At 42.0% G+C, this 27,654-nt stretch overlaps 1 protein-coding gene across 2 annotated transcripts; it reads left to right on the forward strand.

The window, feature by feature from the left end:
• Positions 1 to 197: 197 nt before the first annotated feature.
• Positions 198 to 22,345, forward strand: scn1bb (sodium channel, voltage-gated, type I, beta b). Of its 2 annotated transcripts, XM_081376949.1 has the most exons (7): positions 198 to 305; positions 561 to 770; positions 3,867 to 4,033; positions 5,491 to 5,728; positions 12,159 to 12,300; positions 13,133 to 13,204; positions 22,220 to 22,345. In XM_081376949.1, exons 2-6 carry the CDS (start codon positions 716 to 718, stop codon positions 13,197 to 13,199), a joined length of 669 nt encoding a protein of 222 aa, XP_081233075.1. In that variant the 5' UTR covers positions 198 to 305; positions 561 to 715; the 3' UTR covers positions 13,200 to 13,204; positions 22,220 to 22,345. The 2 variants fall into 2 exon arrangements, with proteins under 2 accessions (XP_081233075.1, XP_081233076.1); XM_081376950.1 differs by lacking the exon at positions 198 to 305 and having other exon boundaries at positions 558 to 770.
• The last annotated feature ends 5,309 nt before the right edge of the window (positions 22,346 to 27,654 follow it).

The following is a 27,654-nucleotide window of genomic DNA, read 5'->3' on the forward strand; positions in this document are numbered from 1 at the left end:
TAATTGTATTTGGTATTAAATGGGACTTAGTTTGAAGGGAAACATCCTATTTATTATAGTTAATGATCATATTGTGTATTTGAGTGAGTTTTGAAGGGGCTGCACCTGCCGGGAGCGTCGTGACGTCACCGCGGGGTCAGGTTGCGTCGCGCGCGCGCGCGGCCCGGGATTTTTACCGCAATGCATCAGAACTCAGCGAACGCGTGAACGAGCCGCTCAGAATGGCGTTTAAACCCGACAGATCAGCGAGACCCGATCATAAACATCAGTCTAATGCTTGAGGATTATTACACGCGAGTCAGAAGGCAAGTTTCAGATCTGTGTGCATGATTACAGTGATGATGCGTTCATGATCAGTGATGGAAATATATTCATAAATGAATGTGCATGCGTAGCGCGCGTTTATTCAGATGCATGTAAAACATGCACAGATATAAATGATGTAAACAGAGGAATGAGTGTAAACACTGATATCAGATGAGTGTCTGTGTTTCTCTGGCGTGTTTTCACACACTAAACATCTTTCAGAGCCAAACTGATGCTGGTTTAGTGTTCTGCAGGAGTCCATCACATCAGCGGAACGGGGCCCTTCAGAACCTCAGAACATGAAGATCCGTCACTGTGGACTCTAGAGTCTCAGAAGCCCACGAGAGAGAGAGAGAGAGAGAGAGAGAGAGAGAGATCACGGTCGAGCTCAGTGTCTTCTGTGAGCATCATGGACATGTGTGTGAGACGCCTGCTGCTCCTGTGTGTGTTCTTCATGATCTCAGGTGAGTCTGACCTGCAAGGGTCCAGGGCCCTCGGGGGCCGCAAGCATGTGACAGGGGTCCGGGGCCCTTGGGGAGTAACAGGGGTCCAGGGCCCTCGGGGGCCGCAAGCATGGGACAGGGGTCCGGGGCCCTTGGGGAGTAACAGGTCCGGGGCCCTCGGGGGCCGCAAGCATGTGACAGGGGTCCGGGGCCCTTGGGGAGTAACAGGGGTCCAGGGCCCTTGGGGGCCGCAAGCAGGTGACAGGGGTCCGGGGCCCTTGGGGAGTAACAGGGGTCCGGGGTCCTTGGGGGCCGCAAGCAGGTGACAGGGGTCCGGGGCCCTTGGGGAGTAACAGGGGTCCGGGGTCCTTGGGGGCCGCAAGCAGGTGACAGGGGTCCGGGGCCCTTGGTGAGTAACAGGGGTCCAGGGCCCTTGGGGGCCGCAAGCAGGTGACAGGGGTCCGGGGCCCTTGGGGAGTAACAGGGGTCCAGGGCCCTTGGGGGCCGCAAGCAGGTGACAGGGGTCCGGGGCCCTTGGGGAGTAACAGGGGTCCAGGGCCCTTGGGGGCCGCAAGCAGGTGACAGGGGTCCGGGTCCCTCAGGGAGTGACAGGGGTCCAGGGCCCTTGGGGAGTAACAGGGGTCCGGGGTCCTTGGGGGCCGCAAGCAGGTGACAGGGGTCCGGGGCCCTTGGGGAGTAACAGGGGTCCAGGGCCCTTGGGGGCCGCAAGCAGGTGACAGGGGTCCAGGTCCCTCAGGGAGTGAGAGGGGACTTATTTTTTAATAAAATATTTTTGTTTTTGTCTTACATTAAATATCGATTATTTTAATCATTTTAAAACCATATTTATGACTTTATTATTTATTTAAAACAATTTGTATTCGCATTTATTTTAATCTTTTTATCTTAATTAAAAATATTTGTAATATTTTTTTAAATAATACATTTGATGAAAATAAATACATATATAAAATCAGATGTAAATAAACAAACAAAAAATAATATTAATAATACATGTACTAGAAATGTATTAAAACAGAGTAATACAATTTTAAATAACACATAATATGACAGCATATGCAATGACAATAATGCAACGATAAAACATAATATAAACGGAATATTTCCAAGTTACAAATGTGTTTATGAAATATGTGAGATGTTGACGGTATGAGTGTGGTCTTTCCTCAGGAGAATATGAGCTGCTGGAGTACGGAAGGCGAACGGGGTCAATTCTCTTTAAACGAAATGCACGACCGCCTCAACACGCACTGTCTGCGTTAACGCGTCAGTTTTTTACGTGTTTCTTTTCAATGTTTAGACACGCACGTTCTGGTCGTGTTAAGGCGTCAGTTGTCGTCGCGTTACTGTAGTACGTGTAAAGACGCACAGTTTTACCATGTTAAATCGACCAATTTGAATGTGTTTCTCAACTCGCACATTCTGGCCGTGTTCGAACTTGTAATATAAGCAGACTTACCTTTAGATTTACCCACATTTTAATCCTTTAGTTTACATTGGCCTTGTTTTACTGATATCTTAAGTGCTAGAGTAAATTAATAAATGTTACATTGTAAATTAAGTAAATGCTATGATCCATATTATAAATTACAATTTAAATATGGGTTATTAAATGTTTGTTTTAAGTTATTGACCTATCATTTTCAAAAGTATATAACTTACACAGCATATATTTATAACCAAACACACACACACACGCACACACACACACACACATACATAACTTTATTCACTTTCACATAATGTTTTTGTAATTTGGTGTTAAACCCAAAACCTTTTATTATATTTTTTTTTTGTGTAAACAAATTAAAATAAAAGTCTAATAAGACAGCAGGTTAAACTGTGTCCTCAGAACACGAGTAAAGAGTAAAGTGTCTGTTTTATCGGTAAAGCCAATAGCCGTGCATAATCGTGCATTTCTTTTCTTTTATTCCACAGCTGATGTGTGCAGTTTTTTTATTACATGCATTAAAATAAATACTTGCATCTCTTGTTTAGTTTTTAATTGCAGTCTTTTTCTTCTGCCATTCATGCTCATCATGCAGTCTTACGCTTCTCTGGGTTCAGCTGTACACAGTCTGAACAGGTTTTTTGGCAGTTTGCTAATATTAAAGAGCCAGTCTAAGAGCCATGGTTTAAGCTGTTGACTTTTCTACCCTGAGAAAGAACGTTAAAGGGATAGTTCACTTTGAAATAAAATTTTAATTTTAATAAAAAAATAAAATAAAATGTAATTAAAAAAAAAAGTGCCGGATGAAATTCTATGAAGCCTCTATGCGGGTAAATAAGGGAATTTATGTCGGTTGATTGGTTAAAGAAGGAAAGGAAAGTGTCAATGGTCCATTTCTGAGATAGGTGGCGGTAATGCACATATAAAACAAGAAGAAGCGCGCACCCTCAGATCACTTGGACGTGGCTGTGTACAAGAGGTAAAAACGATATAAATACTGTTTGTTTTCTCACACAAACCGCTCGTTTCGTGTCTTAGGCCATCAATGTGTACTTACGATGGGGAATTGTTTAATTTGGACTTCTCTGTGCATGCTCTTTGAGACAGTGACCATAGACCTGCATTATACGACTGACAGACAAGAACGGTTTGACCTAAAAATATCAAAATTGAAACTACTGCGGAAAAAAAGACTCCTACATCTTGGATGCCCTTGAGGTAAGCTAAAACATACCAAAATTTAATTTCAAAGTGAACTATCCCTTTAACGAACAACTTAAACGGCATGACAAATCAAGACATAAGACTGACATCACTCACAATGTACCAATGCATTATCCCTCATGAATCTCAACATGACGTCTGATGTTTGCATACGAGTATACCAGTATACATTACGACATCGCTCATGAATAAACATGACGTCTGATGTTTGCATACGAGTATACCAGTATACATTACGACATCGCTCATGAATAAACATGACGTCTGATGTTTGCATACAAGTATACCAACGTACCATCGTGTCACATATGCAAATGTAGTCTCAAATACAACGATTTCATTGGCTGCAGTGCGTGTTGTCTCGTTAACGCGGACAAATGGTGCGAGTTGGCGTGGTCAAAATTCATTGTGTGTTTGTGCAGTGTCCGTGTGCAGCGGCGCATGCGCAGAGGTGGACTCGGACACGGAGGCCGTCGCGGGAAGAGCCTTCAAGCTCGGGTGCATTTCCTGCAAGATGCGCGGGGAAGTGGAAGCCACAGCCACCGTAGACTGGCACTTCCGGGCGCACGGACAGGACGAGTTCATCCATGTGAGCGTTTGATTAAACAATTAAACTAAATAAATAAATTTGATTAAAATAAGAAATGGTTTCAAATAAATTAATAATTGGCTTAAAATAATAGATTTAATTATAATGAATAAATTGATTAAAATAAATACTTAAATAATAAGTGGATACAGTAACTATAATAAAATAAACAAAATTGTTTATTAAAATAAATGGTTTAAAATAAATGAATAATTGATTTAAATGAATAGATTAAATTATAATGAATACATTTATTCAAATAAATGAATAAATTCAATGTGACAATATATATTAAAATAAACAATTTTATGTACACAAATAAAAATGTCAATAAAATAATAAATGGTTTGAAGTGAATAATCGATTTATATTAATAGATTAAATTATAATGAAAAAATTGATTAAAATAAATACTTAAATAATGAATGAATACACTCAATGTAAATAAATTAAAGTCAACACAATTTGAACAATAAAATTTCTTGGCAGCAGTTCACCCAATAAACAGAATCTAAATGTAAAATACAAGAAAATAAATAGTAAAACAATACCATAATAAATGTTAACAATTGATTAAAATAATGAACTGTTTAAAATAAATTAATAATTAATTAAAATGAATACATTTAATTAAAATTATTTTATTAAAATAATTAATTAATTAATTAATGAGGTAAGGCTATATAAATGCCTCATTAATTAATAATTAAAATAATTATTAGAATAAATACAAATTGATTTAAATAAATAATACATGAATACATTTAATGTAAAAACTGATTAAAATAAACTAGATTTTATGTTAAAAAAATTATTAAAAATAATAAATTGATAAAATAAATTAATTAAATGTATAAATCTAATTAAAATATTCAAATCACTAAATGCAAAGGGATTTAAATGAATAATAATTAATACATTTAATGTAACAAAGATTAAAATAAACAGAATTTTAAATAAACAAATTTTTTTTTTCAAACAATTAAAACACGATTAAAAGAAATTAATACAAATTCAAATACAAATAATACATTTGATTAAAATGTATTAAAATAAATACAATTAGATGAAAATTAATAGAAAGCATTCATTGTTATTAATTAAAATTAATAAAAAGTAAATTAACAAAAACGTATTAACATAATTAAATAAAACATGATTAAAAGAAATGTATTTAAATAAATACAAAAAAATTATACATTTGACTAAAATAAATCTATTAAAATAGACTTGATAAAAATGTATTTAAATAAATAACACATCTAACAGTACCGTAGACAAGAATGCAATGATGTAACATACCGGTAATGATATTATACACAAATTTACAATATTAATTTTTACTATATTTATTTGGACGTTATACATAAAAATATTCAATGTCAATGCAAATGTGGGTGTGTTTTTCGGAGGACTTGTAATATAGATGGTGATTTTGAAGTTTGTGTGGTGGACAGATTTACAGCTACGACGGAGAGGAGTCGAACATCATCGACGAGCGTTTTCAGGACCGGATGGAGTGGCACGGCAGCAAGAAAACCTTCGACCTTCAGGACGCGTCCGTTGACATCCTGAACGTGACCTTCAACGACTCGGGTGATTACCAATGCACCTTCAACCGGATCCTCAGCTACGAGCACTACGAGTACTCCACCATCGTCAGCAAACTGGTCCACCTCACCGTCGTGGCCAAAGGTATGGGGTTTACCATGGTGAAATCACTGTAATGCATGACTTACAGCGGCTGCCACTGTTTTAGGGCCATTCCAAGTTTTTCTGGTGAAAGAAATACATAAATGAAGAAAAAAAGCCACAACTAAATACAAGTATCTTCATGAGCACAACCAATGGAAATGGGTCAAATTCAGCAATCTGCTCATGGAGCCACATTCAGATCCTCATATCTCTAAAAGTGAGCTATTGTCACGTTTTGGTGTTGTCTTTGTCATGTTTCTGTGTCTTGTCATGTGATTACCTGTTTGCCATGTGTCTTGTCATTGGTTTATTGTCTGATCATTGTTCACAGGTGTCCCTTGTCTTGTCATTAGTGTATTTAACACCTCATGTTTGCCATGTGTCTTTGTATTGTATTTTGTTTGTTTGTGCAACTGCTGTAGGTGAGTCTCGTGGTTCATGTTTTGCCATGCCAAGTCTTTGTTTTGTATTTTGTATTTTTTTTGTATTTTGGATCTTTGAATAAACTGCAGTTGGGTTCTACAAACTTGCCTCCAGTGGATCACCACGTTACAGCATATAAGACCCTTACAATGAACGCAGCAGTTGCCCTCCTAAATCTACGGCAGGGGAATCATCACCTGGAAACACATGTTTTTGTGGACTCAGTCATCAGGTGGATTTTAATGATGTTGCTTTGAAAGACATTTTTCGGGTGAATCTGAATGAGCTCATTCGCTCCCAGCTTCCTGAGGGAAAGGTCCACTGGTCCTTGGCAGAATACATAGACTATGCCTTGTTGTTAAGTGGCTCATCATTTACTGTGGGTTTTGCGGATGAGGAGCCCCGCAACTCCACAGTACCCGCCGAGCCTGAGAATCTTCACACCCGCCAAGTCTGAATCTCTTCACGCCATGCATGCCAAGTCTGAGTCTCTTCACGACATGTATGCCCAGTCTGAGTCTCTTCACGTCATGCCTGTCCAGTCTGAGTCTCTTCATGACATGCCTGTCAAGTCTGAGTCTCTTCACGACATGTATGCCCAGTCTGAGTCTCTTCACGTCATGCCTGTCAAGTCTGAGTCTCTTCACGACATGCATGCCAAGTCTGAGTCTCTTCACGTCAGGCCTGTCAAGTCTGAGTCTCTTCACGACACGCCTGACAAGTCTGAGTCTCTTCACGACATGCATGCCAAGTCTGACTCTCTTCACGTCATGCCTGTCAAGTCTCAGTCTCTTCACGACATGCCTGTCAAGTCTGAGTCTCTTCACGTCACGGCTGTCAAGTCTGAGTCTCTTCACGTCATGCCTGTCAAGTCTGAGTCTCTTCACGACATGCCTGTCAAGTCTGAGTCTCTTCACGACACGCTTGTCAAGTCTGAGTCTCTTCACGACATGCATGCCAAGTCTGAGTCTCTTCACGACATGCATGCCAAGTCTGATTCTCTTCACGACATGCCTGTCAAGTCTGACTCTCTTCACGTCATGCCTGTCAAGTCTGAGTCTCTTCACGACATGCCTCTCAAGTCTGAGTCTCTTCACATAAGGCCTGTCAAGTCTGAGTCTCTTCACGCCATGCCTGCCAAGTCTGAGTCTCTTCACGTCATGCCTGTCAAGTCTGAGTCTCTTCACGACATGCATGCCAAGTCTGAGTCTTTTCACGACATGCCTGTCAGGTCTGAGTCTCTTCACGACATGCATGTCAAGCCTGTCTAGTCTGAGTCTCTTCATGTCAGGCCTGTCAAGTCTGAGTCTCTTCACGACATGCCTGTCAAGTCTGAGTCTCTTCACGACATGCCTGTCAAGTCTGAGTCTCTTCACGACATGCCTGTCAAGTCTGAGTCTCTTCACGACAGGCCTGTCAAGTCTGAGTCTCTTCACGTCATGCCTGTCAAGTCTGAGTCTCTTCACGTCATGCCTGTCAAGTCTGAGTCTCTTCACGACATGCCTGTCAAGTCTGAGTCTCTTCACGACAGGCCTGTCAAGTCTGAGTCTCTTCACGACAGGCCTGTCAAGTCTGAGTCTCTTCACGTCATGCCTGTCAAGTCTGAGTCTCTTCACGTCAGGCCTGTCAAGTCTGAGTCTCTTCACGACATGCCTGTCAAGTCTGAGTCTTTCACGACATGCATGCCAAGTCTGAGTTTTTTCACGACATGCCGGTCAAGTCTGAGTCTCTTCACGACATGCCTGTCAAGTCTGAGTCTCTTCACGACATGCCTGTCAAGCCTGTCTAGTCTAAGTCTCTTCATGACATGCCTGTCAAGTCTGAGTCTCTTCACATCAGGCCTGCCAAGTCTGAGTCTCTTCACGACATGCCTCTCAAGTCTGCCAAGTCTGAGTCTCTTCACGTCATGCCTGTCAAGTCTGAGTCTTTCACGACATGCCTGTCAAGTCTGAGTCTTTCACGACATGCATGCCAAGTCTGAGTTTTTTCACGACATGCCGGTCAAGTCTGAGTCTCTTCACGACATGCCTGTCAAGTCTGAGTCTCTTCACGACATGCCTGTCAAGCCTGTCTAGTCTAAGTCTCTTCATGACATGCCTGTCAAGTCTGAGTCTCTTCACGTCAGGCCTGCCAAGTCTGAGTCTCTTCATGTCATGCCTCTCAAGTCTGCCAAGTCTGAGTCTCTTCACGACATGCCTCTCAAGTCTGCCAAGTCTGAGTCTCTTCACGTCATGCCTGCCAAGTCTGAGTCTCTTCACGTCATGCCTGCCAAGTCTGAGTCTCTTCACGTCATGCCTGCCAAGTCTGAGTCTCTTCACGTCAGGCCTGTCAACTCTGATTCTCTTCCAGTCAGGCCTGTCAACTCTGAGTCTCTTCACGTCAGGTCTGTCAACTCTGATTCTCTTCACGACATGCCTCTCAAGTCTGAGTCTCTTCACGACATGCCTTTCAAGTCTGAGTCTCTTCACGTCAGGCCTGTCAAGTCTGAGTCTCTTCACGTCATGCCTGCCAAGTCTGAGTCTCTTCACATCAGGCCTGTCAAGTCTGAGTCTCTTCACAACATGCCTGTCAAGCCTGTCTAGTCTGAGTCTCTTCACGTCAGGCCTGTCAACTCTGAGTCTCTTCACGACATGCCTGTCAAGTCTGAGTCTCTTCACGTCATGCCTGTCAAGTCTGAGTCTCTTCATGTCAGGCCTGTCAAGTCTGAGTCTCTTCACGACATGCCTGTCAAGTCTGAGTCTCTTCACGTCATGCCTGTCTAGTCTGAGTCTCTTCATGTCAGGCCTGTCAAGTCTGAGTCTCTTCACGACATGCCTGTCAAGTCTGAGTCTCTTCACGTCATGCATGCCAAGTCTGAGTCTCTTCACGACATGCATGTCAAGCCTGTCTAGTCTGAGTCTCTTCATGTCAGGCCTGTGAAGTCTGAGTCTCTTCACGACATGCATGCCAAGTCTGAGTCTCTTCACGACATGCATGTCAAGCCTGTCTAGTCTGAGTCTCTTCATGTCAGGCCTGTCAACTCTGAGTCTCTTCACGACATGCCTGTCAAGTCTGAGTCTCTTCACGACATGCCTGTCAAACCTGTCTAGTCTGAGTCTCTTCACGACATGCCTGTCAAACCTGTCTAGTCTGAGTCTCTTCACGTCATGCCTGTCAAGTCTGAGTCTCTTCACGACATGCATGCCAAGTCTGAGTCTTTTCACGACATGCCTGTCAAGTCTGAGTCTCTTCACGACATGCATGCCAAGTCTGAGTCTTTTCACGTCATGTCTGTCAAGTCTGAGTCTCTTCACGTCAGGCCTGCAAAGTCTGAGTCTCTTCACGTCATGCCTGTCAAGTCTAAGTCTCTTCACATCAGGCCTGTCAAGTCTGTCAAGTCTGAGTCTCTTCACGACATGCATGCCAAGTCTGAGTCTTTTCACTACATGCCTGTCAAGTCTGAGTCTCTTCACGACATGCATGCCAAGTCTGAGTCTTTTCACGTCATGTCTGTCAAGTCTGAGTCTCTTCACGTCAGGCCTGCAAAGTCTGAGTCTCTTCACGTCATGCCTGTCAAGTCTAAGTCTCTTCACATCAGGCCTGTCAAGTCTGTCAAGTCTGAGTCTCTTCACATCAGGCCTGTCAAGTCTGAGTCTCTTCACGACATGCCTGTCAAGTCTGAGTCTCTTCACGTCATGCCTGTCAAGTCTAAGTCTCTTCACATCAGGCCTGTCAAGTCTGTCAAGTCTGAGTCTCTTCACATCAGGCCTGTCAAGTCTGAGTCTCTTCACATCAGGCCTGTCAAGTCTGTCAAGTCTGAGTCTCTTCACATCAGGCCTGTCAAGTCTGTCAAGTCTGAGTCTCTTCACATCAGGCCTGTCAAGTCTGTCAAGTCTGAGTCTCTTCACATCAGGCCTGTCAAGTCTGAGTCTCTTCACGACATGCCTGTCAAGTCTGAGTCTCTTCACGTCATGCCTGTCAAGTCTAAGTCTCTTCACATCAGGCCTGTCAAGTCTGTCAAGTCTGAGTCTCTTCACGACATGCCTGTCAAGTCTGAGTCTCTTCACGACATGCCTGTCAAGTCTGAGTCTCTTCACGTCAGGCCTGTCAAGTCTGAGTCTCTTCACGTCAAGTCTGCCAAGTCTGAGTCTCTTCACGTCAGGCCTGTCAAGTCTGAGTCTCTTCACGACATGCATGCCAAGTCTGAGTCTCTTCACGTCTGAGTCTCTTCACGACATGCCTGTCAAGTCTGAGTCTCTTCACGTCATGCCTGTTAAGTCTGAGTCTCTTCACATTATGCCTGCCGAGCCTGTGTCTTTGGACAAGATGGCCACCACGCCTGAGTCAGCTCTGGAAGATGCAGCGCTGATCATAGTGGCCACAGCTATTTTGTGTGTGTGGGCAGCACACACATCAGCTACAACCTGTGAGCCCTCAGTCAAGATGTCCGCCGCCATGCCAGACTCTCATCCCAAGATGGCCGCTGCCGTTCCTGTGGGTCCCTTGATAGGGCCATGGAGGCAGCGCCTCTATGGCCCCCTGAACTGTCAGATCTGCCCTGGCCCCCTGAACTGCTGATGCCACCCTGGAGGCTTCATAAGCTTGCCAGGTCTGCCCACGCCATGCCACATCCCATGTCCTGTCCCCCTGCACGGGCCTGGCCCACCATCCATCCCCCAAAACCTCCTTGGTTTTGGGGGATGGTCTCTTGTTTCATGTTTTGCCATGCCATCCCATGTCAAGTCTTTGTTTTGTATTTTGTTTTATATTTTGGATCTTTGAATAAACTGCACTTGGGTTCTACAAACTTGCCTCCAGTGGATCACCACGTTACAGGTATATAGAGCCTTAAAAAATTTGATGCGAAAAGAAAAGTTTAAGAACCAACATCTAAAAGGACATTGAGATATCTTTAATACTTCTTGAGCTATAAGCACACAAACTTAGAGACTATTTTTGTCTCTCAGACCGGTTTGTTCTATGCGATTGGTTTAACAGAGGGAAACCAGATATATTTCTAGTTTCAACATTATTTGTTCTTCAGACATTCCTCTTTAAATGCAGCCAGTATCAGTAATCAAGTACAAGTATCCGCTTTATGCAAAGTGTCCAACATTTGGTTTTCACAAATTTAACAATTTACTCTTGGAGCCGCATTGAGATCCTCATATCTGTAGAACTGAACCATATAGAGCCTTGAAAATTAAGATACCAAAAGAACAGTTTGTTAAGAACCAACATATAAAAGGACATTGAGATATCTGTAATTCTTCTTGAGTTACAGACACACAAACTTTGGAAAAAAACATAAGTGCTTTTTTCTCATCTTTGAGCCGTCACGCCACCGCTGGCATATAATGCAACAGAGATTGATCAGGGCTCGACATTAACGCTTGTCCCGACCGGACAAGTAGCCTGATTAAAACGTCAATAACTAGTGAATCACTAAAATGAGAGAATGATTCTGATTATATCACATTTATTGTAAGTTGCAAACGATAGTGTATAATAAATATATTAGCCTACTGACGGTAACAAGGTTGCACTGTTGAGGCTCGTTCTTTAAAGGTGCAGATATTACAATATGCAGATTTAAATACATCAAAGCTGATTGAACACTGATGAGAATATTGTTAGACACACACACACACACACACACACACTCACAAAATAATCCAGACAAGCAACTTTTTTACTTGGACAAGTGAATGACAGATTTACTTGTCCGAACGACAAGCACATGAAAAGGCTTAATGTCGAGCCCTGTTGATAGTCAACATATTTTACTAATAGAGCCACTGGTCTCTGTGTAAAACTAAAATCACCAAGCTGCCGTCTTTCTGAAGCCATTTTCCCCCTCCTGTAACTTGGCTCCGAATCACAGATGAAAATTGAGAATTGACGCCCCTCTACAAAACAGATTACTACGTAAATATACATGCATGGCATTTCATATTTGAATTTCATCCCTATTTATGTTTGTCTTTCTTCAGAAAATATATTAACAAAATATATATGTGTGTGTCAGCCACGCGTGGGACGGCTTCCATCGTGTCGGAGGTGATGATGTACGTGACGATCATCGGGCTGCAGCTCTGGCTATTGGTGGAGATGATCTACTGTTACAGGAAGATCGCGGCGGCGGGAGAAGAAGCTCTGAGAGCCAGCGCGTGAGTATCTGCAGTCTAGGGCCCCTATCATACAGCCAGTGCAAAGCAGCGTCAGGCGCGACACAAGTGTGTTTTGCTAGTTTCAGCCTGACGCAGTTTTCATTTTCACGTCCTGCGCCACGTTGTTTAAAATGATAGTTGACATTTTCTAAAATAACTGAAAATGTGTTCATCTGAAAAAAGATTGACATATGCATCTCGAACGGCTTGAGGGTGAGTAAATCATGGGTTAAATAATATAATTTTTAAGTGAACTATCCCTTTAGATAGCGAATGTATTTGCTCCATCTGTGGCCCATGGGCTGCTGGTCTGAGAACGAGAGTGTGTTCCAGCGCATTGTTGGGCCGTTGCTATTTTGAGGAAACTGAAATACTCTGAGCCATTGACCAACTGAAACCTGCTCTAAAGTCAATGGCACAGAATTTATTTTGTTATTTAAAGGAACACGCCAACTTTTTGAGACTTTAGCTTATTCACCGTGTCCCCCAGAGTTAGATAAGTCCATACATACCTTTTTCATCTCCGTGCACAAGTAATGTACGCCTATAAGCGGGTCCACAACGCACTACACTCTGATTATTGCACACACACGCACACACATACACTCTGCTTATTACACACACAGGGACACGCAGCAGCACACAATATGCCAAATATGAAAAATAAAAGGATTACAATGTAAAAGATTATTATTGTGTACATAAAGATATGGTGAATCCGGCTTGTCCCGTAGATGGTGCGCTTTAACCTCACGCTCTCGTCGCGTTATTGTTGCAGAAGCAAAGACTTAAACCTGAACTCATCATGTTGCGTTTGTGTTCTGTGTTGCAGAGCGGAGTATTTAGCCATCGCATCTGAGGGCAAAGACAACTGCGCCGGTGTGCAGGTCGCAGAATAACACAGGTGAGATAACTAGCAGCGACGGGCCTGTTCACGCCACACACAAACACAACTTATGCTGGCTTGACAAAGCCTCGTCTGAAAGCTTCCTAGCTTGTTGTTAGCATTTTGCTAACATGAATTAGCATGTTGCTAACATGATTAGGCATTCTGTTAATTCTGTTATCATGTTATAACATATTAACATGCATTTATTAACATGTTGCTAATGTTTTAGCACATTGCTAACATGAATTGACATGTTGCTGTCATGAATTAGCACATTTCTTGTTCATGCTGCTTGCATTTTTCAACATGCTGCTACCGTGTTTTAGCATGTTGCTAGCATGTTTTAACACATTGTTAGCATGAATTAGCATGCTGTTGACATGAATTACCACATTGCTAACATTATCATGTTGTTAATATTAATTAGCATTCTGCTAGCATGTTTTATCACATTAGCATGATTTAACGTCACTATCAGGTTTTTACAAATTACTAGTATGACTAGATGTACCGCATGGCGGTACAAAATATGACCGCCGCTCAGGCCTGCACTGGCTTTCCACAAAAATAAATGACGTGGAGTAATTTGGCTGTATTGCGTGTTTATGTATATACCTAAAAAAAGTAGTAGTATGTGCATGTCTGTGTGTGTGTGTGTGTGTTTGTGTATGTGTGTGTCTGTGTGTGTGTGTGTGTGTGTGTGTCTGTGTGCGTGTATGTATGCGTGCGTACATGTGTGTGCGCGTGTGTGTGTCTGTACATGTGGATTTGTAGGTTACTCCCGGGGATCACGGCTGAACGCGTCTTCTCAACACTCACTTACAAACATTTTTCACCTATCGTGCGTCTACTCTACACCCGTACCACTTAAAAGACGGATTATATCTAAGACGCTTGTCAGAAATTAGTATTAATTGATAGCATCACTGGTAGTGTCGTTGTTAACTTACTGTCCATCTGTTAAAATGGCGAATATATCAGATGCAAGTAGTCTACCTTTTGGTGCAGGTGAGGACACATTTGAGCTGCACGCGGTGCAGTCTGAGCTGGAAGCTGTTGAGAAACAGATCCACGACCTTTTAGTGAGACAGGCCGAGCTGAGAGACCGGCGTTTGGCTCTTGAAACATCACGCGCTGATGCTCACAAATCAGAGATTAATGTTACTAACCCGCTGACTCCGACCTCGTCTACTCCGTGCGTTACTCGGCATCGGTCCCGAGCGCCAAGGTCGCGATCAGCCATGGTCTCGTTCACTCCGGCTCCAACACGCCACCACGAAGCCTGGATATTTCCGCAGCGGAAGACGCGAGTCAGGTCTAGACCAAGACCCTCTCCGACCCTCCCGGTTTTCGAGTTATCCACACAAAACCGCTTCTCCCCTCTTCGCGAAACAGAACGCGATGCTGTGATCATCGGTGATTCCATTGTTCGGCACGTCCATGCTACATCAGGTAAAAATAAGGTGCACAGTCACTGCTTTCCTGGTGCTCGTGTTTCTGAAATCGCTGCTCGCGTTCCCGAGATTCTGAACGATAACGAGCGCGTCGGAACTTTGGTATTGCACGCGGGAGTGAACGACATCAGGCTGCGCCAGACGGAAGTTCTGAAGAAAGACTTCAGGAATCTGATCGATACGGTACGCAGCACATCGCCTGATATAACGATCATTGTGTCAGGACCGCTTCCCACGTACCGTCTAGGACATGACAAGTTTAGTAGATTATTCACGCTAAATGAATGGTTAACGTCATGGTGCACTGAGCAGAAACTGCTCTTTGTAAATAATAGGCTACGTGCACGTGGCCGCCATTTTGGATTTCAGATCAGCGAGTGTGCGGTTAGACACTTCCGGTTTCGCATTACACCTGGTGCAGGGAACCGGAGAAAGCCGAAATGGATCTTTTGTAGTTGTTTATAGAATCAATTATCACTTAAAATACTACTAAGATCCATATTACTATCACACGATAGCCAATGGCAATTAAATGCACGCATGCATAGTCAGATTAATGAATGAAATATTAATGTTCACGAACAGAAGATTGTATTTGACTCCTGCTGCATACACATACGCAATGACAGTTATGCCTACTGTAGCCTAAATATAGAGTTACAACTACGATTACAGTTGTTTGCATTAAATGCACGTTAGCCCTGTGATAGGCTACAATTTATATCCATAAATACTATTTTCTCAATTCTGCATGCATTTTTACTTACATCAATTGCTCGATCAATATTATCATCACATATTTTACATTTACATTTTTTACTGTAGGTACCACAAACAAATATAGGTAAGTTTGTGTATATTTTACACGTAGTACTGTATGTGTTGCTTATAAACACCAGACAGATTATTATTATTATTATTTATGAAACAGATAAACTTTACTCATATAGCCAACTCATAAACAGATCAACTTTACTCATCTCACTTGCACAAAATAAATGCAGTAATAGAAAGCATAGAAACGCACAGGTGAAATACACTGAAAATTATATGCATTTAAATATTTGGTCGGGTTGAAGTCCTCCCTCCGGATCTCCTGTATCCACTCAGCCCGTACCGCAGCGTCAACGGGGAATGCATGAAAGCTGACTTCTCTGTTGTAACGTGACGAAATGGTACAAAACGGCATACAACGATGAAGAGCTGAGGCTGTCATCGTCTGAAAGGCAAGTCACCTCTCTTGAATACTCCTTGTGAAAAAATATCTCTGTGGTAATGGAACTTGGTCGCTGTTGTCTCTCGCTGTCAGATCACCGTAGTTTTCACTGGAAGTACTGGCCCACACACTCAAGTTCGAACAACTGTCGCCGTGCACGGAGCGAATTGTAGCCTATCACAGGGCAAACGTGTGAATGTTCACAGTGTATTTTATGTAAACAACTCTAATCGTAGTTGTAACTCTAAATTTACAGTAGGCATAATTGTAATTGCGTATGTGTATGCAGCACGAGTCAAATACAATCTTCTGTTCGTGAACAGTTGTATTTCATTCATTAATCTGACTATGCATCCGTGCATTTAATTGCCATTGGCTATCGTGTGATAGTAATATGGATCTTAGTAGTATTTTTAAGTGATAATTGATTCTATAAATAACTATAAAAGATAATTTTCGTCTTTCTCCGGCTCCCTGCACCGGGCGTAATGCGAAACCGGAAGTGTCTAACCGCACACTCGCTGATCCGAAATCCAAAATGGCGGCCACGTGCACGTAGCCTATTGGAATCTGTTTTGGGAGCGTCGTAGGCTTTACCGTGCTGATGGCTTACACCCAAGCAGATTCGGATCGGATCTTCTGTCAGATAACATCTCCAAAATGTTAAATACCTTTTGACTAGTAACCAAAAGTCCAAATCATAGTCTCTGCTGCACCAAATTAACTGATATAAATACTAGTGTAGAACATTGCATAGAAACTGTGTCTATTCCTCGTTTAGTGCGATCAAATAATAAATCTACTGCAGGATCTAGGAAAAATCTAATTGTTATTAAAACAGAAAATGTTGCTATTAGTAAACAAAATCAATTTCTAAAGCTAGGTCTCTTAAACATTAGATCACTCACACCTAAGGCAGTTATTGTAAATGAAATAGTCACAGATAATAGCATAGATGTACTTTGCCTTACTGAAACCTGGCTTAAACCAAATGATTATTTCGGTCTAAATGAGTCTACTCCATCAGGATACTCCTATAAGCACGAGCCCCGTCTGATTGGTCGTGGCGGCGGTATTGCAACTATCTATAGAGATATTCTCAATGTTACTCTGAAAACGGGTTATAAGTTTATTTCGTTTGAAGTACTTGTACTAAATGTTACGCTCTTAGATGATAGAAAAACATCCCTATTATCTTTAGCCTTGGCTACCGTATATAGACCACCAGGGCCTTACGCTGATTTCCTAAAAGAGTTTGCAGATTTTCTCTCAGATCTATTGGTCAATGTCGATAAAATATTAATTATTGGAGATTTTAACATACACGTAGATAATCAAAATGATACGTTAGGGGCTGCGTTTATAGACTTATTAAACTCCTTTGGGGTTAAGCAAAACGTTACCGGACCAACTCATCGTTTTAATCATACACTCGATTTAATTATATCACATGGTACCGATCCAACCGATATAGATATCATTCCGCAAAGTGATGATGTAACTGACCATTACATGGTAACTTGCATATTACGTACTCCTGTAATATATCATGCTGCGCCGCGTTATCGATTAGGCAGAACAATCCTTCCATCCACCATAGATAATTTTTCAAATTGCTTATCGGATCTGTCTCAGCTGCTCAGTGAACCCAAACAAACAGATGAACTAGACGAACTAACCAGCACTATGAGCACCGTTCTCTCTGGAAAATGGGATATTGTTGCACCTATGAGACTAAAAAAGGTCAGAGAGAAAATTAAAGCACCATGGTACAACAATACTACTCGTGTTCTAAAGAGAGAAACCCGTAATTTAGAGCGTAAATGGAAACAAACTAATTTAGAGGTCTTTAGAATCGCTTGGAAAGACAGTACGTCACGCTATAAAAAGGCCCTAAAAGCGGCCAGGGCTGAGCATCTCCGCAAACTAATAGAAAATAACCAAAACAATCCTAGGTTCTTATTTAACACCGTGGCTAGACTAACAAATAAACAAGCGTCACCTGAACAAAATATTCCGTTACAGTTTAGTAGTAATGATTTCATGAATTTTTTCACTGAGAAAATAGAAAACATCTGGGGCCGTATTCACAAAGAATTTTAAGGCTAAAAGTAGCTCCTAACTGGCGAATTTAGGAGCAACTCCTAAAAATAATGGGCGTGTCACTCGTAACTTTAGGACTCCTAATTTTTTTCACTAAGAGTAATTCACGAAGCATTTTAGCCCTAAAAGTAGCACCTAAGTCTGGGACAGCTTAAAAGAAGTCGAGAGGACTCCTAACTCACTAAGACCTATTCACAAACCGCTTTTTGTGGCATTTCACGTTGCGATGTTTTGAGATGCGCATGCGGCGGCTACAGGAGCTTCCAATCGCGAGGGAAAAATTCTGCATTGTAGGCATAACTAGGTATGCAACACCACCACCAACAACAACCAAAACTAGGCTACTCATTGCATGTAAACTAATTGTAACGTTTCATAGTGAATCAAATTAAAATGTTCTTCTCTTTGCAAACGTAGGCAGAGGCATATAGTGACAGATTAATTCAATAATGTTGCAAAGATATTGCATCAATCCATATATTTCATTAGGCTACTAGGCTTTTTGTTTTGCCTTACTCTTTATTCATTTAGGCTATTTATTCAGTTATTCATCATCTTCCGTCCTTCGCACTACTTGTGTAGCGCACGCATTCTCAGACCTGTCACCTGTCACTCATCATCGTAGGGGAGGTGTTTGGAATCATTCCCGCGTTACAATCATCAGCCAATCAAGGTGGTCACTTCAGTCAAGCTCGTGCATGAGTAATGACGTCATCCATGGCAACGAAGACTCACTCTTAGTTTAGGAGTTGTCATTTTTCTTTACTAAGAGTAGGTCTGAAAGGCGTTGTGAATAACTTTTAAGAGAAAACTCCTAGCTAAAATCTTTTAGTGCGATTTAGGAGTACTCCTAGTGGTAAGATAAAATGCTTTGTGAATACGGCCCCAGATCCACAATTGTAAACGTTCAATCTTCAATCGCGCCTTATAATTCAGCCTCGATTATCACCCCGCAAGAACAATTACAGTGCTTTACAACTATAGAACAAAAAGAGTTAAATAAACTTATCATTTCCTCTAAAACAACAACATGTTTATTAGATCCCATACCAACTAAACTATTGAAAGAAGTGTTACCTGTAGTGGAAGAGCCTCTCCTCAATATTATTAACTCGTCTTTATCTTTAGGTCATGTTCCAAGAACATTTAAATTGGCAGTTATAAAACCTCTCATTAAGAAACCACAATTAGACCCAAATAACCTAGCAAATTATAGACCCATTTCAAATCTTCCTTTTATGTCCAAAATATTAGAAAAAGTTGTGTCTGCCCAACTGGGCTCTTTCTTACAAGAAAATGACACCTATGAAAAGTTTCAGTCTGGGTTCAGGCCGCATCATAGCACTGAAACTGCGCTCGTTAAAATCACAAATGATTTACTCTTAGCTTCTGACCAAGGCTGTATCTCAATACTAGTTTTACTTGATCTTAGTGCTGCGTTCGATACTATAGATCACACAATACTCTTAGATCGGCTACAAAACTATACCGGTGTTCAAGGACAAGCATTAAGCTGGTTCAGATCATACCTATCTGACCGCTACCATTTTGTCTATTTAAACGGAGAAAAATCGATCATAACTCCAGTAAACTATGGAGTGCCGCAAGGATCTGTGTTAGGCCCTCTATTATTCTCAATATATATGCTGCCACTTGGAAATATTATAAGGAAACATGGAATTAGTTTCCATTGTTATGCTGATGACACTCAACTATATATTTCATCACGGCCGGATGAAAACGCTAAATTATCCAAATTGACAGAGTGTGTTAAAGATATAAAAGATTGGATGACGCACAATTTTCTTTTATTAAATCCAGATAAGACAGAGGTAATACTTATCGGTTCAAAAAACCGCCCACAAAACCTCTTACAATACAACTTTAACATAGTAGGGTGTCCTGTTACTTTATCCTCTACAGTAAAAGACCTGGGTGTTATATTAGATTGTAACTTGTCTTTTGAAAATCATATTTCATATGTTACAAAAACAGCATTTTTTCACCTTAGAAATATTGCTAAATTACGTAACATGCTATCTGTTTCTGATGCAGAAAAGCTAGTTCATGCATTCATGACCTCGAGACTAGATTACTGTAATGCTTTATTAGCTGGTTGTCCTGCATCCTCAATAAACAAGCTACAGTTAGTCCAAAATGCCGCCGCTAGAGTTCTTACTAGATCAAGAAAGTTTGACCATATAACACCAATTTTATCATCACTACATTGGTTACCTATAAAGTCCCGTATTAATTACAAGGTATTGCTACTGACTTATAAAGCCCTAAACGGCTTAGCTCCAGTCTATTTAACGGATCTTCTATCGCCCTATAATCCATCGCGCTCTTTAAGGTCACTAAATTCGAGGCTTCTGGTCATACCTAGGATATCCAGATCCACCAAAGGAGGGAGAGCATTTTCACATTTAGCACCAAAACTCTGGAATAGCCTTCCTGATACTGTTCGTTGCTCAGATTCGCTCTCCCAGTTTAAAACTAGATTAAAGACGCATCTCTTCAGCCAGGCATTCATATAATATTTTAATCTTACAGTTAAATCCGGTCTCTACTTCATAAACGCCAGAGGAGAACTGGCCCCTGACTGAGCCTGGGTTCTCCCAAGGTTTTTTTTTCTCCATTAGGTCACCTGATGGAGTTTTTCGGTTCCTTGCCACTGTTGCCTTTGGCTTGCTCAGTTGGGGATACTTAAATTGATTAATCGATTCACCAGTGCTATTGATCTGCATTACCAAACGTGGATGTTTTACACCAGAAACAAACACTGATGTACTATTTTATTTAATACTGTGAAGCTGCTTTGATACAATCTGTATTGTGAAAAGCGCTATATAAATAAAGTTGACTTGACTTGACTTGACTTGTATGTGTGTGTCTGTGCGTGTGGATGTCAGTGTGTGTGCATGCTTGCGTTTGTTTGTATTCCTGCATGTGTGTGTGTGACAGTATCATCCTAAACCAGCAACCCTTCGCTCAACAGCACCATCTACAGGCCGATGAGTGTACAGTCACTAAATGTGCACATAAATGAATTTATTTTATACCCCCCCATGGATGAAATTCTACAAAACTTAGCAGAGGATACCCCCAGAGGATGTCAAGTTAATCATACACATGAAATATGGTGCAGTTCTGAACATCTCCACTGAAGATAGGGGCGATAAAAGCAGAATAATATTGCATTTTCATTTTTTATGGGAGGGGCGCAAATCACAAATGAGTGATTATGGGCTAGGTTGATGTGGGCCCTTAAGAGCAACATACCATAAACATTTCTTCATCCTTGGTGCCACGGTTCAGGTAGTTATTTAGGAAAAACTGCATTTTGGGGGTTTGGGGGGCCCAGCTCGGGGGGGGAGTGGCCCCCGGGGACCAAACGAAATTTTTCCGTAAAAGTCTAGTGGGGCTACATGCCCACCAAATTTCATGTTCCCCGGTGTTTCGGTGTCCCTGGTATTGTTGACGGAAAATTCAGTAGATGATGAAAAAAAAAAAAAAAAAAACCTTTGACAATCCCTATATGACCGCTAGCATGTTTCATGTTGCTAGCATGTTTCAGCACATTGCATTTACACATTGCTAGCATGATTCAACATTGTTAGCACATATTAACATGTTAACACGAAGAACACATTTCTAGAATGATTTAGCATGTTGTTAACATTATATAACATTTTGTTAGCATGATTTAGCACGATGGTAGCATGTTTTAACACACTGCTAGCATAAATTAACATGCTGCTAGTATGAATTAACATGTTAGCATTAATTAACATGCTGCTGGCACATTTTAACACATTGCTAGCATGGATTAGCATGTTCTGAGAATATTTTACTAATGTTCCCATTAACTTATGAAAACTGTCCAGTTTATAAAATATTTTAAAATGTTTGTTTTTCCTCTTGGTTATGTTAACGTTAAGGGGACATTACATTGTATCATTCTTTAATCATTTTGGGAACGTTACTTTTGGATGTTCTCTGAATGTCTAAAACAAGTAACATTTAAAAAAACGCTAGACAAACATCCAACTAAAACATTTCAGAGAAAACGCTCCGTGATCGATGTATAATAATGTTTTTGTGCTAGTGTTTAGAGAACATTATTAAAGATCAGATAACTGAACGAATGTTCTATTTTGTTACTGTAAGAACGCTTGTTCGTAGTTGCGAGAGAATGTTAGCACTCGCTCTAGAACAGAAACGCTGCTGATTCACACGTTGTTCTGGTTTCCGCAGGTTTTTCCCAGGAGCCTCTCCTGAACTGCTGTCACTCACTCCTGTTTTATCTGCTGTTGTTCCTGGCGATCGATCCTCCGTTCCGCATGATTCCTCACGCTATGCATGAACCGAACGCTCATCCCGAGAACTCATTATTCCTCCTCACTCATAGACAAACGCAGTACTATGAGTTTGCACTAGAGGTCAGTAAAGAGCAAGGAATCTCTGCTGATCGAGGCCAAACACACACACACACACACTCACAGACACACACATACTCACTCACTCACTCTCACACACACACACACACACACACACACACACACACACTCACAGACACACACATACTCACTCACTCTCACACACACACACACAGACACACACACACACACACACACACAAACTTACACACACACTCACACATATAGATATATTATAGTGACTGTAAGATGATCTGGAAGCTGAACTCCATGCACTGCTGAAACTGCATGAGTAAAAAAGAGAATCTGAAGAAACTTCCTTTATATATGTAATAATAATCCATGATCCTGATAGAGTTTATCAATCATATCTGTATAATGTGGTGCAATATGACAATAAACGTCTCGGTTACGTATGTAACCCTTGTTCCCTGAAGGAAGAAACAGAGACGTAGTCGGCGTGTCGACTGATTGGGATCACGCTTCGGGAGCCTGTCATCTTCATCTTCATCTTATCCCGAAGCGCGGGTATAAACACGGAAGCAGATGCACGCACCACTTGTTTTTCGCTGAGGAGCCGCGTGGACCCTGGAGTCAGCGGTGGTCCAGCAATAATGGCGATGGGAGTACGTCTCCGTTCCTTCCTTCAGGGAACGAGGGTTACATACGAAACCGAGGCGTTCCCTTTCAGTTCACGTTCGACGTACCAACTGATTGGGATCCCCATTAAAATGCCACTAGTGCTGCCACCTTCCAGTGCCTAGACTAAAGCCTTCTGATTCCCCCGCATTATTGAGGCATCGTGATGTGCGGCAATAGAGGCAGCATACACTTTGAGGGTGGAGGGAGACAGCCCTCGTGCCCTCGCTGTGTGCCAGCGCATCCGTGCCGAGGGTCCCCTCAGTCAGGGAGTAAAACAACTGGCAATAGGACGAGTCCAGAGAGGCAAAGAGATCGATCTGTGTGGCCCCGAAGTGGTCCCAGATCAGCTGGACCGCCTGGGAATGGAGTCTCCACTCTCCCTGGGCCACAGGCTGTCGTGAGAGCTCATCGGCGGCACAATTGAGCAGGCCGGGAATGTAAGTGGCACGGCCCAGCTAGTGTTGGAGGCATCTGTGGAGACCACAGCATGCCTGGACACTTGTTCTTGGGGCACTCCGGCCCGGAGAAACGAAGGGTCTGATCATGGGCTGAGGGTTTGGCGGCAGGCTGGGGTGATTGTCACACGGAGTGTGCCGCTCTGCCACGCACACCTCGGGACTCTGCCGTGATATGCCCCAGGAGCCCCTGAAAAGGTTTTAGTGGGACCACTTTTCTGCTCTTGACAGTATTCAGGCAGTTCAGCACTGACCGGACACGTTCCTCTGTGAGGCGAGTCCAGCTCCATTCTGAGAATAGAGATCCTCTACACGGGGGCGAGTTTGCTTGTTTCCCAGTTGGCCCGAAGACCCAACTGGCTGATATGTTGGAGCAACAAGTCCCTGTGTTTGCACAACTGCTGCCGAGACTTAGCCAGTATCAGCCAGTTGTAGAGATAGTTGAGAATACAAATATCGTATAGCCGAGTCTGAGCTGGACCAGTTGGGACGCACTCACCAGGCTTCCACGAACCAGGCCAGGGGAACCAGAGGCACCACAGATGTACCCAAGGTGGGGGAGTGAGGTGGAGGACAGGGACCCAGCTCGGAAGGCCCCGGGGCGGCTCGAAGTGGGGTCTGAGTGTGCGGTGCAACACTTACCTGTCTCCACGGGTCGGCAGGGGGGTGCGTAAGAAGGCGTTTGACCGGGTCCTCGAACCACACCCAGCTGCCGGCTGGCGATACAAGAGGGGGCTGAGGGGTGCAAGGCTTTACAGGGTTGCACACCGCCAGTCTGGCCCTCTTGGGAACCAGGAACAGAGGAGTTTGCGCTTCGGGGATAATTCGGGTACCGGCGGACTCCCAGGAGCCAACAGCAGAATGGTAACCATCTGAAGAGCTCGCTTCCACCATCCCTGGGTAGACTGCCAGCCGCTCCTGGACCACTAAGGTGGACATCGCCAGACCGATCGCGCAAGCCGGCACGGCCGTGCCCCGGAGGGCAAGGTCGGTTGCGGTGCGGAGCTCCCCTATGAGTACACGGTCTGGGCTACCCTTGTGCATGTCCATGAGTGCCTTGGCCTGGGGGATCTGTAGCAACGCCATGGCATGCAGGGAGGAAGCAGCTTTCCCACAGGCTTTGTAAGCCCTGACCGTGAGAACGGACGAGAACTCACAGGCCTTGGAGGGGAGACGAGGATCCCCCTTCCATGAGGTAGCGGTCGCTGGACACAGGTGCATCGCGACAGACCGCTCCACTGGAGGAATAACCTTGTAACCCTTCACCGCTCCTCCGTCAAGGGTAGTGAGTGGGGAGGAGCTACTCAGGCAGTTTCTGGCAGAGAACGGTGCCTTCCACGACCTGGAAAGCTCTTCATGCACTTCGGGAAAGAAAGTCACTGGTGCGGCGGTATGAGAACCAACCCGGCCCGCCCTGAGAAACCGATCATCCAACCGAGACGGTTCGGGACACGGTGGAGGATTCCACGCGAGCCTGACCGCCTCACCGGCCAGTTTCACCATAGCTGACATCTCTGGATCCGGCTTGGGCAACGTTACTCTCCCCGAAAGGGATAACACAGCCGAGTCATCATCTCCAGAGGCCAGCTCACCCTCCGATGCTGCAATCGGCATTCTGTCCTCTGGAGGGGCCCCGAATGAAGCGGCTGGTCGGTCCATTACAGAGGGACCAGCGCGCTCAGCGGGGAGCTCCACCGGCTGCGGTGTAGTAGAGGAGTGAGGGAGTGAACTATCCACAAAAGCTGCTTCAGCGTGCAGGAGTGCGAGATGCAAATCTCACACGCCAATGTGCATTGGCTCGTTTTATCAATACTCGAAGATGACAGAATCCCGAGCGTGATCCCAATCAGTCGGTACGTCGACTATGTCGAACGTGACCGAACTAAAAGGGAACACTAGTTCTCCAATGTAGCAGCATTATGTTGTAGGAGCGTTAAAACACGGAACGTCTCAGTGCAGACGATCCAATCACAGGCCTGCGTTTCTGCTCATGTGACGTTCAGTGTGAGAGAGAGAGAGAGAGAGAGAGAGAGAGAGAGTGTAAATTAAACGAGTTGAAATGAATCTTGTTGACTGTTTGATTTTGTGTTTGTTCACATTATTAATGCATCAATCGACAGGAACGAAAAACGATACTTTTTGTCATAAAGTCAAACATGACAGGATGCAAAACCAAACTACATGAAATATAATTTAGCATAACATAATATTTCTTAATGAGCATTATACTGACAAAATGAAGAATTATTTATATTATTACTGTTATGGTTTCCTATGTTTTTGCATATTTTCTGTAAGCATGAAATAGTCTGATTTACACAAGATTGTACTAAAGATACCAGATGTTTATGATGATTATTGACTTGCCGAATTAAACCTGCTTTTGTTGAAACATTCTGTGCCGTTTCACTGTAGTTTTGAGTGAAGTTTGTGTAAAATACTATTTAGTTTCTATTGTTTCATCATTTCAATATTTTCTGCTCACTTTACTTCTGTACTGTAATAATTTTACTGTAATCAAACTTGTTTATTAAATCGTCTTTTATTTATTCATTTTAATTTAGTAATTTATTTGTTAACAAAATTTTTTTTTATTTTAATTCATTTATCTATTTTATTTAAAAGTATTTATTTTTTTTTAATCAAATTTTATTGTTTTTATCAATATATTTATTTTAATGAAAGAAATTTATATATTTGATCATATTTATTTATTTACATCCAATTATATTTATTTTATTAATGTTTATTTTTTATTAATTTTTATTTATTTATTTATTTATTTATTTATTTATTATTGTTATATTTTATGATGTATTTTTACAGTTTTTCTCTAGACTTGCGGCCACAAATATCACTCCGAATCCTGCGAGTCTTAAACACACGTGAATGACATCATCATCCTCCAGGAAGTGATGTGGTTTTGGAGGGAAAACAGCACACAAACACTGCTGTTATTTGAGGAATTCTGGGATGTTTTGTGGTGGTTGTTGATTTGTGACACTTTAATATTACAGTAGTTTCATTGAAAACTGAATTTCAGCTCAAAATCACTTTCTTTCAACCTTTTGGATTCTATTAGATAATGAAGATGATGATGTTGAAGATGATGATGTTTCTGCTGCAGTTTTAATTTAATGTTTATATAAATATATATTATAGTTAGTTATAATAATATAATAATATTTCATTAAGATAAGTATGATTTAAACCATGCTAATGCAATTCCACTAATGCCAACATGATTTTCGAGTCTATGTAAATTAAAGAATGTTGTGGTCAATGGTGTCAAATGCAGCACTAAGATCGAGTAACACTAATAGAGAGATACAACCACGATCGGATGATAAGAGCAAATCATTTGTGACTCTAACGAGAGCTGTTTCGGTACTATGGTACGGTCTAAATCCGGACTGGAAATCCTCGCAGATATCATTTCTTTCAAGAAAGGAACACAGTTGTGAAGATACTGCTTTTTCTAATATCTTTGACAGAAAAGGTAGATTCGAGATCGGCCTGTAATTGACTAATTCTGTAGGATCAAGTTGCGTTTTTTTAACAAGCGGTTTAATCATAGCCAGCTTAAAGTTTTTTGGTACGTATCCTAGAGACAAAGATGAATTAATGATATTAAGAAGAGGATCTATGACCTCTGGAAGCATCTCTTTTAGGAGCTTAGTCGGTATAGGGTCTAACATGTTGTAGATTTAGATGATTTAATGAGTTTAGTAAATTCTTCCTCTTCTATAGCAACGAATGAATTAAATTTTTCCTCAGGGAGACTACAATGCACTGCCTGATGCGATACTGTAGTAGACGGTTGCATAGTTATAATTCTCCCTAATGTTATCAATCTTGCAAGTAAAGAAGTTCATAAAGTCATTACTGCTGTGCTGCTTGGAAACTTCAGGATAGAAAAATATGGATGGATGGAAATGGAATTCTGAAAACGTAACATTTGTACTAACGTTTTGAAAGCGTCGAACTTACATTTTAAGAACGTTAAAACATAATTTTAAGATTTACTATGCTAATATTACGGGAACGTTCCATTGTTTTTATTTTTTACAGACTTAATCAGGACGACTTTGTCTCCACCCAGATCACTAAAATATGTTCTAATAAAAGGTTTGCAAACGTTCCCATTATAAAAAAA

Source organism: Scardinius erythrophthalmus (assembly GCF_964197995.2).
Source record: "Scardinius erythrophthalmus genome assembly, chromosome: 10".
Classification (NCBI taxonomy): Eukaryota; Metazoa; Chordata; class Actinopteri; order Cypriniformes; family Leuciscidae; genus Scardinius; species Scardinius erythrophthalmus.

What these genes read in the sequence shown, in the direction of transcription:
- scn1bb (XM_081376949.1), top strand. Translation starts at nt 716, where the DNA reads ATGGACATGTGTGTGAGACGCCTGCTGCTCCTGTGTGTGTTCTTCATG. An exon ending in TGTGTTCTTCATGATCTCAG is followed by an intron (nt 771 to 3,866) that starts GTGAGTCTGACC and finishes GTGTTTGTGCAG; the next exon opens with TGTCCGTGTGCAGCGGCGCA. An exon ending in CCTCACCGTCGTGGCCAAAG is followed by an intron (nt 5,729 to 12,158) that starts GTATGGGGTTTA and finishes TGTGTGTGTCAG; the next exon opens with CCACGCGTGGGACGGCTTCC.